Here is a 14,514-nt window from a genome sequence, read left to right as displayed (position 1 = left end):
AAAGAGAGAAAACATCCAGTGGTGGGGCATGGTCGTGCTGCAATCCCTTTCTTTCATTTCTCCTTCCTATCAGGATTTTGGTCATGTGCACACACACACATTTACTTTCCAAGCTGTGGGTTTGGGATTTGAATTGCCATGTGGGATCTCGTTTCCAGTGTACAGCTCTTAACTACTGAGCTGTGGAGCTCACCCTATCAATAATTTATTGATAGAGGTTTACTACTAAGTACTGAGAATACAAGGCTGTATATACCAGTTCCCACTCTCAGAAGTTTGTAATTATGGCTCAGCTGTGGTGGTACATGCTGCTAAGGTGCTATACTCCACAGGCTGAGACCACATAGGTGGCCCATGTTTGACTCCCAGTTCAATCTAAAGGCCAGAGAGATGCTGAGCACTTGTAATGCTGGGACCTGGGGAAGCTGAAGCAGAAGGGTTGGGAGGTTGAGGCTGGCCTGGGCAACATAGCACTAGCCTGTCTGAAAAAGAACTAGTTGTGTGGTACCCCACTGTAGTCCTAGCTGGGAGGCTGAGGCAGGAGGATCTCAGTGGTGAGACCTTGTCTTAAAAAATAGATTTATAGACATGAAGAAAACAAATGTATGAATCACTGAGTTAATTCCATTTAATGTGGTAGTTTGCTAAGGCATTAGAGTTGAAATAGGATAGGATTGCAAAGGAGTGGAGTAGTTAAATGCCCAGGAGATATTGCATATTTAAAAAAAAAGAATTATTTATTCAGTTTTATTTATCATTATTACCATTATTATTATTTTAAAAATTTTACCAGAGAGAGATAGGGAAAATGAGAAAATAAGCCTGCAGGTACAGGACTTGAATTGTGGTTGGCCGTGGGAGAATCCAGCACCTTAACTACCACGCCACCTACCAGCCCTACAAATTTTTTAGTTTTTTAAATTTTTTTATTTTTTTGGAGAGTTTTTTGCAATAGGGAGCATGCACTTGCCAGAAAGACAGAAAAAGAGGGACAGAAGGCGAGAAATCACCCCCCGGGGGGGATGGCCATGCTGCAGTCCCTTCTCCTCCATTCTCAGGATTTTGGGCACACACGCACACGTGCCAGGTGTGAGTTTAAGCCACTGGGTCCAGGACTTGAATTGCAGTTGACTACATGGGAGTCCAGCGACATAGCCATTATGCCAACTGCTGGTCCCCAACCTGCAATTTTTTTTTAATACTGCCTATAACAGAAAGGTTTTTTTTACAGGTTTTTACAAATAAATATTTTAGTTTTTTTCACCCTCTAAGCTGCCTGTGTGATACTTACTAGTCATTATATTCTAAGAGCTATTCAACAACATCATTAAAATTACTCAGACAAAAAGATAAAATTATGTATAATGTTGACTAAATAGAGCATAAGTTGCAAGTTGAATTTTAGTTTTTCCTCTGATATTCTTCATAGTCTTGCTGGTATTTTGAAATAAAATGTGTCAGTAGCCATGCAGTTTTTATTCTGGTCTTAGTAGCTGGATCTAGTTCAGTGATAGAAAAGACAGATTTGGCCACAATCTGTAATTAATCTCAGGGTGGAAGAGGTAATGCTTTGATGTGGTTTTGTAGAGAACTACGTTGATGATCATCCTTGTAGATGATTTCTTATCTCTTTGGGTGGCCTCATTGTCACTGGCTACATGTACAAATGGAAAACATGACTGTAGCCTGTCAAACATTTCCTCATTCACATTCATAGAACACGGTCTATTCTGCATGAGAAAAATTGTGCCCCTGAGACATTGTTGTAAGCTCTTTGACTTTCATAATTTTTTTCTAAAGAAAGGAAGGCCATGGATGAGTAACAGATTTCAGGATCAGAGTAGGAGTTCAACCCTTGTTTGTCTGAAAAAAAGTAAAGAAAGGTACACTGTATTCTCTAATTCTGGCTGTTAGAAATTCTAGTAAATTAAACGAGCAGGTTGATAAAAAAATCTAGTTTTTTGCTTTTATTTTTTTCATTCAAAATTATACTAGTGAGAAACACTGTTTCTAAGGACTCTGCTGGTTTTAGAAAACTGTGTGTTTATCCTGTTGCCAAAGAAGCTTTGCCAGTGAGGTTGCTTCTACAACTTTAAGCTTTCTTAATTCATCAGATCAGGAAGATTGTTTTTTGGGACCAGCAGTTAGCATAATGGCTATGTTGCTGGACTCCCATGTAGTCGACTGCGGTTCGAGTACTGGACCTGGTGGCTTAAACTCATGCCAGGCACATGTGCGTGCATGCCCAAGATCCCAAGAGGACAATGGAGGAGAAGGGATTGCAGCAGCATGGTCATCACTCCAGAGAGTGATTTTTTGCTTTTCCTCTCACTATGTCTGTCTGTCTGTCTCTCTGGTGAGCACATGCACCCTAAGGCAAAAACATCTAAAAAATAGTATAGTTATTTGAGAAATAAAATGAGCACTTATATTACAAAAGCATATCTGAATAGAAGCATAATTATAGTGTACATTTATTGGAGGCTTATGTCTGTTGGGTAGTAGTCTAAAGCACTTTGTATGAAAACTTCTTTACATGAACTATCTCACATAATCTTTTTTTTTTTTTTTTTTGGAGAGATTTTCGCTATAGGGCGAACAGAGAGAGACATAGAGACAGAAAGCAAGAAATCACCCCCCGGGGGGATGGTCAAGCCACAATCCCTTCTCCTCCATTCTTCTCTCGGGATCTTGGGCACGCACGCACATGCGCCCGGTGTGAGTTTTAAGCCACTGGGTCCAGGACGTGAACCGCGGTCAACTACATGGGAGTCCAGCACCATAGCCATTACGCTAACTGCTGGTTCCCTTTCACATAATCTTTTGAAGAGATTTTTGTTAACAATCCTGCAGATAGTTTAGTTCCCTTTCTCATTATATAAGATGGCAGGTGAAAAAGCTGCAAAGCAGGATATTCAGGAGAAGAATTCTGTAATCAAGAAGGCTGATGGCAGTGGCAGGGTTAAAAAAGGAGACCCCAAGGCTAAAAAGCCCAGTAAGGGGAAGCCCCATTGCAGCCCAAACCCAGTCCTAGTCCCGGGCATTGGCAGATACTCCCAGTCTGCCATGTATTCCAGGAAGGACATGTACAAGAGGAAATACTCGGCCACTAAATCCAGGATTGAAAAGAAAAAGGAGGGGAAGGTTCTTGCCACTGTCACAAAATCAGTTGGTGGAGACAAGAATGGTGGTACCTGAGTGGTTAAACTGTGCAAAATACCTAGGTATTATCCTACTGAAGATGTGCCTCGAAAGCTCTTGAGCCACAGCCAAAAACCTTTCAGTCAGCATGTGAGAAAGCTGTGAGCTAGCGTCACTCCTGGGACCATTCTGATCATCCTCACTGGATGCCACAGAGGCAAGAGAGTGGTTTTCCTGAAGCACCTGAATGGTGGCTTGCTACTTGTGGTTGGACTGCTGGTCCTTAATCGAGTTCCACTGCGTAGAACACACCAGAAATTTGTCATTGCCACCTCCACGAAAATTGATATTAGCAAATTATATATTCCAAAACACCTTACCAATGCTTACTTTAAGAAAAAGAAACTGCGGAAGCCCAGACACCAGGAAGGTGAGATCTTTGACACAGAGGAAAAATATGAGATTACAGAGCAGCTCAAGGCTGATCAGAAAGCTGTGGACTTGCATGGAAGGTCTTTCCATGATCTCATTTTAGTAGTTATTTTCCTTCTGTAGAATCTTGTCATGGTCCGGGACAGCTGACTCTGCTTTTTAAGCACACGCATAATAAAAGATAATTTTCATGGTTCAAAGGGAAGAACTAAAAGGCTGCTAGGCTTTGCATGTTGCGATTCTGGATATTCTTAGTGCGATGATGAGTTTTGGCCATCAGTTCCTGGAAATTGCCGATCATGGCCAACCAGTGTCTGATATAATTAATTTAAATACATACTTTGGAGATTAGCCAGTTATATGGGCCAGAATTATTATTAACTCACATTGACTCATCAGCGTGCATATATATTTCTACAAATTTGAATGTATTCTGTTATTTCTCTCAAAACATTGGCATGCTCTTGTAATAGTCTTACATGTGTTTTTCTCTGACCTTAGATGCTCAAAGTTTAGTGTAATAAATTATTATGCAAACACATATAAAATGATCTTTCCTTTGGGATAGTCAGCATAACATGATGGTTAGTTTGGTGATTATTTACCCTTCTCAACTAGCTCAACAGAAACATTGTCTTTATGTAGTCTGCAGCTAATCAAGACATTGCAGTAAGAACTAAGATATTTAGAGCTCTTTGAGTTTTAATTTCATCCAAGCCACCTCAGTTAAAGCATAAAGATGGTAGCCAGATGGATTAATTTAAAGATGGTGAAGGCAGAGGCCAGACAATGGTTGAACAGTAACACAACACTCTTTGATGCTAGATCTATGTGGAAAGGTCACAGTTTGTGTCCCAAGGCTTCCTGTACATTCTGGGCATGTGTGTGTGCCTGTGATCTGGGTTGAGTGTGGTGTGAAGACCGTGTTGGGTATGTCCTTCTCTCTCTCACATGGAAGATATAAATAAACTTAAAAAATAACAATGACAAAAGCAATATTAAAAAAATTAAAAGTTACTGAAGCCAAGGAAGGCTAAAGAACAATTGAAATTTAAAGGTAAATGACAAAGTATTTAATATATTGGGCTATTCAGCTAAAATAGAAGCCCTCGTTTATGGAGTTTTAGGAGTGGAAAGGGAGCTCTGTAGTAGGCTGAATAATGGCCTTCCCAAAGATATTTACATTCTGACTACCCAAACCTGTGAATGTGTTACCTTACATGGCCAAAAGGACTTTGTAGATTTGATTAAGGTGAGGATATGGAAATGGAGAGATTATCCTGGAAATTTGAGTGGGCTCAATGTAATCATTAGGGTCCTTATGAAAGGGAGGCAGGAGTGTCAGAGTCGAAGAAGGACTCATAACAGTGGAAGCAGAGGTCAGAGTGGTGTGGCCACAAGACAAGGAATGGGGCAGCCACCAGAAGTTAGAAAAGGCAAAGAACAGACTTTCTGCTAGAGCCTTTAGAATGAATACAGCCCTTTGACACCTTGTTTGTAGCCCAGGGAAACTAATTTTGGAATTCTGGTCCTCAGAACTAACTGTAAGATAACAAATTTGTGTTGTTTTAAGTACTAAATTTGTGGTAGTTCATTATGGCCGCAACAGTAAATAAATACAGATCTTAATGATATGTAGTAGTGTTTCTTAGTCTTTCTTAAGTCTTGCTAATCAGGTTTTGGGAAGAAGAGGGGATTTAGGGGAACCAGGAAAAATTTCTTGGTAATTAGGATCAGGAGAAATTTTGGTGTTCCAGATCACTAGGAACATCTCAAAAGAGCACAAGTGAGTAAATCAAGAGACAATCAGGACTATACCAGGATTGAGGTAGAGCAATATCATGTAGTTATTTTGGAAATCTTGAGTTCCACCAAATCTCCTTCTCTCTTTTATAGGTGGTTAAGAGCATTGGTTGGACTCTTCCCATAAAGATAAGGTTGTCTCAGCTTCCATAACTCTCTTAATCATGCTCATTGCCAACTATCCTTTGCAGTTATATATAAAATAAATATGGGGCTGAACTGACTGTTGATCTATCAGCTCAGGTTAGTGAGTCTCTCTCTTCCAGATCTACTGAAAAGGAGCCTGAACCTTTCCCTAGACAACCATTTGTTTTAAATTGTTATCAAATGTGTTCAAAAATTTAACTTCAGTTAATTCTTCTGCAATTGAAGATATATTTTCTTCTGTGAAGATAAGAAATAGTGGGACCAGCAGTTAGCTTAATGGCTATGTCACTGGACTCCCACATAGTTGACCGGTGGCTTAAAACCCACACCAGTGCATGTGCGTGTGTGCCCAAGATCCCAAGAGGAGAATGAAAGAGAAGGGATTGTGGGGTGGCCATCCCCCCTGGGGGGGTTATTTCTCGCTTTCTGTCTCTCTGTCTCTCTCTGTCTGTCTGGCAAGCACATGTGCCCTATAGCAAAAAACCTCTAAAAAAAATAATAAAAAGGAAATAGTCAATCAACTTCTGTTTTATTTGAAAATCACAGTTTTGCTGTTTTTCTAGATGTTTGATCCAGATTTTTTTTTAACTGAATGTGTTATTTTTTAAATTGTTAGGTATTTTGTATTTCTTCTGAACCTCTCTTCCAAGTACCCTCTGATCCTATTTTAAGCTGCAGTTCCTTGAACTAAATTTAGTTATTTAGTTTCATCATTAGGTTTAGACAATAATAGAAGTAAGAGTACCTTTTTGTTGAAAGAGGGGTGAAGGGTCTGGCAAGTGGTGTGGTGGTTAAGACACTAGACTCCCACATGGCTAACTGTGGTTTAAGTCCCAGACCTGGTGCCTTGCTTTTTCTGTTTCTCTCTCTCTCTCTCTCTCTCTCTCTGATAAAATTAAAAAATAACAATAACAAATGGAATTAAATAAATAAATAATTCTTAATACAAAGGAGTGAAAAAATCTAAATTAACTTGAAATGTCGATTTGAAATCAATAACAGTTGAAATACAAATTGGCATTCATTTCAAAAGAATGTCAGCTAACAATGCAATTTAATACTTTGTATTATTAATGTTAAGAATCACTGTAAAGTGAAACTAAAATTTTAGATATTAAGTTCTTTTTGGAAATGATTTTGTTCCATCATTATTCAAACATAATCACATGTTAGGGCCCTAGAATTTAATTATAGAAGGGCCAGCAAGTGGCATGGTGGTAAAGGGCTCTGGACTCTCCCATAGCTGACCACAGTTCAAGTCACGGATCTGGTGGCTTGCTTTCTTACTTTCTCTCTCTCTTGCTTGCTTGCTCTGTCCCTCTCTGGTCAAATTAAAAAAAAAAGTTAAATAAAATAATTATTTTAAAAAGAATTTAATTATAGAATATCTGCCTTTGTTGGGGCTCATTCTCTGTGACTTTAGTTCTGCCATACAATATCAGAGGAACATTGAGTTAAAATATTCTGCCAGTGCCTCTGTATAGCAAACAGTGCCTTAAAATACATAATAGACTAATTTCAATTTCAGTTCTTCTTGGCTGGGATTTGGATTGTTAACCTTGGTAAAATATTTTATTAGGTGTTTATAAGAAGTTATTTTATAGGAAGAAAACAAAAATATGGATTCTTTCTCTTTCTTTCTTTCTTTCTTTCTTTCTTTCTTTCTTTCTTTCTTTCTTTCTTTCTTTCTTTCTTCTTCCTTCTTCCCTTCCATTCACTCCTCTCCTTTCCTTCCTTCCTTCCTGGCTGTGAAATGATTGCCAGTACTGACTCATAGTTTCTCATATTCCTCAGTTGGTGACAATATATTACTATTCTTATTTCAGTGTTCAAATAGCGTTCTCTCAGTTTTACACACTCCAGTGTCATGTGTGCCTTTAAAGCCACATGTTCATGTTTCATGCTACTTTCTTATGTCTTCTCTTTTTTAAAAATTTGATTTCTTATTATATTTATATGAGTTTTGGCTTTGCTAGACTTCTTATATATTTTTTTTAAACTGCTCTATTCTTATCCATGAACCTAGAAGATTATTCAGCTTTTCCTGTCATTGAAGCAAAGGTTGAAAGTCTTGAACTGAAGACTGTGGTGCTTATTCATGAAATCGAGCACCTTTGCAACTTCCATTCATTTAGATCTTTTCTTTTTTCTGAATTCATAGCAATCAGCTGTCTTAGGAGTATATTTTGGTTATTTCAATATGATACTTTTCTTTTTTATTGCCAGAGAGTGTGTACATTTGCCAGAGAGAGAGAAAGGGAGGAAAGGAGGGAGAGAGGGAGGGAATAAGGTAGAGAGAAGAAAAGAGAGAAAGAGAAAAAGAGTGAAAGAGAGAGAACCCTCCAATGGGGTGTGGTCATGCTGCAATCCTTTCTGCTCCATTTCTCCAGCCTGTTAGGATTTGGGGCATGCACACACGTACACACAGTGTGTTTTTCACTGGGACTGGGATTCAAACTGCAGTTGACCGAATGGGATCTGACTGTCTTAACTGCTGTCCTACCTGTCTGGCCCTATAATGCTTCTCTTTCTAAGGTTATTTTTTATACTTATGCTGAAAAATGCTTATTCAAAAGATAGTTATTTTCAGATTTTAGGTTTAGTAAAATACTTTCCATTTAATAAGCATGCACTTTGGGGCCTGGAGAAAAAAAATTAATGTTTTATATTATTGCTGCTCTAAAAACATTAATGGTGATATCTCAATCAATGAGTCCATGTAACATTTCAGAAATGTTTTCTCTGGAACAGTTTGAAAACAGCTATAACAGTGCCGTGAATGGTTTGTATTACTACATGAAGAATATGTATTTTTATTTCACTTTTTAACCAGGAGTGAGTGAAAACTCTACTTTGGTTTACAGGTGATGACATGTGAATACCAATGTCTAGTAAAAAAAAAGCAATCTTGGTTCTAGAGAATGTTTTTTAAAAGATGTTTACCGAAGTGATGAACTCTATTACATTCCTAAAAATGGTGAGAGAATTTGTGGTTGAAGAACTTGAAACCTGCATAAAGATAGGGAGGTTAGGTGACACGATCTGAAGTAAACTAATGAGTGCCCTTGATTTTACTTCACTTAAATGAAACTGCAGACAACCCACTGGGAGGAGAAATGATGAATTCATTTTAGAAGAATCTAAGATTATTAATGATTCGTTCTGTACGATTCATTTTCTCTTATCATCTGTGATAATAAGGAATGCACATTTGGTCTTTGTCTCCCAGTTCTGACAGAGAGCTTTTTAAAACACTTGGAATTTCCAGATTTGGTTGATAGGAGCATCTTTTGTTATTCATAATGAGCCCCTGTCAACCATAATGACTTTGTGCTAATAAAAAAACTTTTGGTGGAATTTAGGTGGCTTCAGGATGGGATTGAGTGCTAGGAACTAATCATACTATTAGAGGATTGGAACTGCCAGTCCTGACTTCCAGGGAAGGGAGAGGGTATGGAGATTGAATTGAATCACCAATGGACAACGGTTTAAACCTCCTTAAATTAGAGAGTTCAGAGAGTGTCCGGTGGGTGATCATATGAGGGTGCTGGGAAGTTGTTTGTAGAAGCTCTGTTAATTCCTCCCCCTGAAACCTTGCCCCTTGCATCTCTTCTATTCTGTTGTTCCTGAATTGTCTCCTTTATTGTTAAATTAAATAATATGTTTCTCTGAGTTTTGTGGGCTGTCTAGCAAATTACTGAAACTGAGGAGGGGATTGGTCAGTAGGGGTAGTTGCAACACGGTCAGTACAGGTGCCGGCAACCTGCACCTGGTGTCTGCAGTGAGGGCAGTCCTTTCAGACTGGGATGAGACACTGACTCTCGCAGTTGGATTATACGACACCCAGATGATGTCTGGGGACTTGGACAGCTAGCTGTTAATTCTGACCCATTTGGTTTCAGAAGTGTTGGGAATAGAAACATTATCAGGCTATCACTAGTAATTTTCCAGAATCTGTTTCTTGAGAACTTAAGAGGTGGCTATGAATGTTTTTGTTGTTGTAGATACTGTGCATACTAAGGGACAGTTTTTTTCTCCTATGTCTACTTATTCATTTTGATTTTATAATTTTCAGCATTGTTGAAACTTTCTGGGACTCTCACTTTCTCAAAGAACATTATGAATTATATTCCTGAAACGGAACACCTTTCCTATCACTTAATTTAATCCGTTCCAGTAGAGATGAGCAGGTGTTAATAGGTCTTTTTACACAGAGGTTTTTTTAAAGCACATATGTGCTTATAGACAACTATTAACCCAAGCTGTTAACTAAACAAAAGTACCTCTTAAATTGCAGGAATAAAATGACTATATTGCATGATAGTTAAGAGTTCAGATTTTAGTTTGAATCCCAACTTTACTATTAACTATAAAAAAAAGTTGTGCAAATTGTACTTCATAGGTTAGGTTAAGTCATTGTCCTGGGTAAGTTACTCTGTCTGTCATAGTTTTCCCAAAGAGTAGTAACTAACTGTTGTTATAAACCCTTATATGCTATAGAGAGATTTTTGCTATAGGGTATGTGCACTCTCCAGAGAGACAGAAAGTAAGAAATTACTCATTAGGGGAATGGTCACACTTCAGTCTCTTCTCCTCCATTCTCTTCTTGGCATTTTGGGCACATATGCACATACGCCCAGCATGAGTTTTAAGCCACTGGGTCTGGGACTCAAACTATGTCGACTATGTGGGAGTCCAGTGATGTAACCATTATGCCATCTACTGTTCCCACCAGAGCCTGCCTTGAGGGCCTGGCTTGGCAGCAGTTCAGGTGAAAGTGATCGGGTACCTGAAATGAGCATGCATTCTGTGTAAGCTGGCACTGTGTTGTGGTGGCCACAGGTGCTGTTGCAGACTTCGGCTTTATCACTCGAAGATCTGAGAATGTGATTTTCTTGGTGTGCCTTATGCATCTAGATCGTCTTCCGCACATTCTATTTACTTTGGGGGACTGGGACTTAAGCTGGGCGTTGACAATGTAGGAACAGTCACTAGGACAGCAGTAGGTTAGGAAGTCTTGTTATTCATTGAACAGTTAAAACAACTACGAGTGTTTTGCTCAGTAGGCAAATCCATCCTATGATTTGTTCATGAATTAGTTCCAGTCCATAAAATAGTTCCAGATGGCAGAACTATAGACTCAAAAGACAATGAAATGGGGTTTCTCTTTGGCTTACTATTTTATATATACACATACAGACGTGCGTATGTACTTAATTTCTTTCTCTTTGGATTAATTTAAATGAATTGTATATATATAAAATATATATTATATATATATTATATATTATATACACACACACACACACACATATATATATACACACACATATATATAGTCTAGTAATGGGATAAACCTTTGAAGAGAGTAAATTTCTGGCCCCTGAAGTTATTTAAGCTGATTGGATGGATCCCTGCCAAGAGACACTATAAAATGTGTTCTTCACTGGATTCATTTACTCGTTTACTTTGTATGGAGCCCTTCCTGCATGGCAGGCATTGTGCCTTGGGCTAAGGAGATAAACATAAATACAGTGGGCAAGAGGTTGGATTAAAAGGCTTTAAAGATCCCATTATGTATATGGTTGAAAGAAATTACTTGATGCATCAGTTTCCTTTGTCTTAAATGTGGAGCTCTGATTATATGTTACTCACTCTGTCTTTTAAACACTCTAGTGTGTAACTATCACATTTCTTCTGCATAATGGAGTAAAGGTTCATATCATTCTCTGAGAGATTATAGGCCTTTGACATCATATATATGGCAGTATTTTATTTCCTTACCTTTGAACATAGAGGTTCAAGTTGAATGTGGGGTCAGCTTTTCATAGAGTAATTTTTTTTTTTTTTTGATGAGAAACTTTTAATTTCAGGTTGACTTAACATATTTTTAAAGGTTCAACATTGACCAGAAAGTATCCTGAGATAACACAATGCATTTTACATGCAAGGTGATATCATTTGCTAATTTTAGTCAGAAGTTCATTATACTTAAATATATATATATATATCAGTCAGGTTCCAAAGTTATACTTTTATTTTTCTAGGAGAAGTTATATTTTGTGTATACTAAGACTGAATTTGCAACTTCAGTATTTGTAGATTGATCATGTATCTGGCTAACTCTGTTTCTGCCTGTAGAGATCAGATAGTACCAGGAGAAAGCAGGGGTGCCAAGAACAAAATGTGCAGATTTGGAGGTGATACTGGGGTCTTTGTCCGTGTTGGCCCATCACGTAAGGCCAGCTGTTCATTTGTTTCATGTCTAGGTTTGGAATTCACCCAGTTGCAGGCCGAATGCCTGGTCAGCTTAATGTGCTGCTGGCTGAAGCTGGAGTGCCATATGATATTGTGCTAGAAATGGATGAGATCAACCAGGATTTCCCAGGTAAGTGATGGGGGCTGTGGTAAAGTTTAAATATTCTACATGTGACTAAGGCAATGCCAGACTTGGGATGTACATAGTGGACCGAGCAAAGACTAACTAGTCAGGTGAAGAGAAATCTGCATGCAATAGGTTCACAGTCAACATGAAAGAAGTGGAAGACAGTACTGAATAAGATGCAAAAGATTTGTAAGCAGTATGAGAAATTTTTATTCCCCTGTATAGAACCAAAGGATGGTGAAAGTTCTGGGCTGTGATGCAGAGGTGAAGCCTGGTGATCTGGGCAGACCTGACTTGTGAACCTAGGTCTTGACTCAGTAGCTTATGGCCTTGAATGAAGTCTTCAGCCTCAGACTCATCTACAGAGTGCTTCTGTTGATAATGTGGCATCTGAGTCTTGCCTTGCCAGCGTCAGATTTTAACTGCTTTCCAGTTGTCCAAATACATGATCAGTATTTTTCTTTTCTCTTTTAAAGCACTAGGACTTCACTAGATAAGGTATTTTACTTTATAGCTGTCATTGGGTAGATGTTGGATGGTAATGACATTTGGCCCGGGATTATGTTTGTGAAAATGAAACCAGTTCCCTCTGGCAAGTATCCACTATAAACTTAAAAAATACTGCTTATTAGAAAAAAAAAAAAAGAAATCGCGTGTATGTCTATATCCACATGACAGTTTTGGCAGCATCTTAAGGTACTTTATATTAGAGAGCTTGAAGAGAGAATTTTGGCCACTTTAATTTAATACCCCTTTTCAAATTTCACTGTTGCTACATTATGTGTAAAAATCAGTTCCAGGAATTAAAGATACAGCCATATTACAGTATGGACGTTTAGACCATTGTCTTTTAGACCTCAGATTGAATCTAAAGTGGTTCATTTTGAAAGTTGAGAATGGGATGAAGATCTTACAAAATCATGTAACTAGCAAGATCATTTCGGGATAATAAAATAATGATAAAGTCAAGGTACATAGACCTATTTGGGTCGGGGGAGCGTCATGGTGTAGGCTGTAGCTAGGATTTTCAGGTTGAGAGGCAGGACCTATGGCCTTTTAGCTGTTGTGACATTGGCTGAGTTGCCTCACTTCTCTGATAAAATTCTTTGTATAGTGCCTGGCACAAGTGAGCATTCTGTAAATATTAGCTTTTGTTATTGTTGTTATTATAAATTAAGATCACTATGATTTGCTTGAAAAGAAATAAAGTGACCCCTTTGGAGCATGTATGTATGTGTGTGTACGTGTGTGTGTGTATATATATACACACACACACACACACATATACGTATATATGTATGTAGATATGGTTTTTGCCCTAGGACATGTTTTTTGGTGAGGCATGTGCACTCACGAAAGAGAGACAGAAGAAAGTACTTCCCAAGGGGAATAGCTATGCCACAATCCCTTCTACTCTAGGGATTTTGAGCATGCCTGCACATACTCCTGGTGAGTTTCAAACCACCAGGTCCAGGACTTGAACTGTGGATGGCCAGGTGGGAGACCTGTGCCCTAACCACCACGTCACCTGCTGACCGCTTGGTTTTTAATTTTTCTCTTTTCTTTTGTCATGTAGACACTGATTTGGTCCTTGTGATTGGAGCTAATGACACTGTTAATTCTGCTGCTCAAGAAGATCCCAACTCCATTATTGCAGGCATGCCAGTGCTTGAGGTCTGGAAATCAAAACAGGTAAAGTTTCAAACTTGTATTTTGTTCTGATAATCAAAGATCACTTAAAATACACACATAGAACTTTCTTTGGTTGCTGACTGAGAAGTGATGATGCCTTTTAGGTGAGCCAGTGAGTAAGAACATGTGTAGGAGGGACCTGTATCCCCTATCTAGCTCCTGTCTGTTCTCTGGCCACTGGAGAACCTGAGTGAATGTCCCCCTCACAAGTAGAACCAGGTGAAATTATGTGGATGGATTCACAAAATCTGTAGCCACAGCTGAAAAAAGAGCTGTGAGCTTTTGGAATGAGTCTGGCTGAATTCCAGATTGAGCCCAGTGAAGCAGATGGCTTCCTTCTGGGACAGTGAGTCAGTATCATCGCCTTAATATACCAAGATGAGCATATTTTTTCACTGAATTTTTTTTTGTAAGAGAATTTGTATATTGTTATGGAGTGTCTAGCAGAAACGTGATTTAGAAATCTGAACAGTAACATGGCATAAGGAAACATGCTTTGCTCATGTCCATTACTTTGGAAAAAGCTAATTGCCGGATTTTAGAGAACGGAAAGCCTTATAAATTTTCCTCAGCCCTAGCAGTGGACACATCTCTGTAGCACTCCTGAGTCATAGCTGTATTTTAGGGATCAAAATCACATAATGTACATTTTCTCTCTAATTTTGTTCCTCTTTATGATAAACACATGACTTTAAAAACCTAGTATTTGTGATGAATGAATGGATATGAAATACACTTGTTCATGGGCCTCTGAAAAATTATTGCCTCAGTGAATATCTGGGAGTTTGCAGAGTGTGACACTGTACTAATGCTATTTGAGATGTAAACAGATGGGCATTGCTTCCATTTTTGGGTAGATTACACGTCCGAGAAAACCACAGAAGGGCTTTTCATTTTATGAAGAATTAGCTTGA

General features: G+C 38.5%; 1 protein-coding gene across 4 annotated transcripts in view; it reads left to right on the top strand.

Moving 5' to 3' along the window:
- Positions 1–14,514, top strand: part of NNT (nicotinamide nucleotide transhydrogenase) — a 106,463-nt gene that overhangs the window by 89,915 nt on the left and 2,034 nt on the right. For all 4 annotated transcript variants that reach the window (XM_006166939.3, XM_006166940.3, XM_006166941.2 and 1 more), the window contains exons 20-21: positions 11,793–11,911; positions 13,485–13,600. In XM_006166939.3, the coding sequence (XP_006167001.1) occupies positions 11,793–11,911; positions 13,485–13,600 (235 nt within the window). The remainder of the gene's footprint in view (positions 1–11,792; positions 11,912–13,484; positions 13,601–14,514) is intronic.

This window comes from Tupaia chinensis, unplaced genomic scaffold (assembly GCF_000334495.1).
Source record: "Tupaia chinensis unplaced genomic scaffold, TupChi_1.0 Scaffold144378_1, whole genome shotgun sequence".
Taxonomy (NCBI): Eukaryota; Metazoa; Chordata; class Mammalia; order Scandentia; family Tupaiidae; genus Tupaia; species Tupaia belangeri.
Note: the sequence above shows the minus strand (reverse complement) of the source record. Positions and strands in the feature narration are given on the sequence as shown.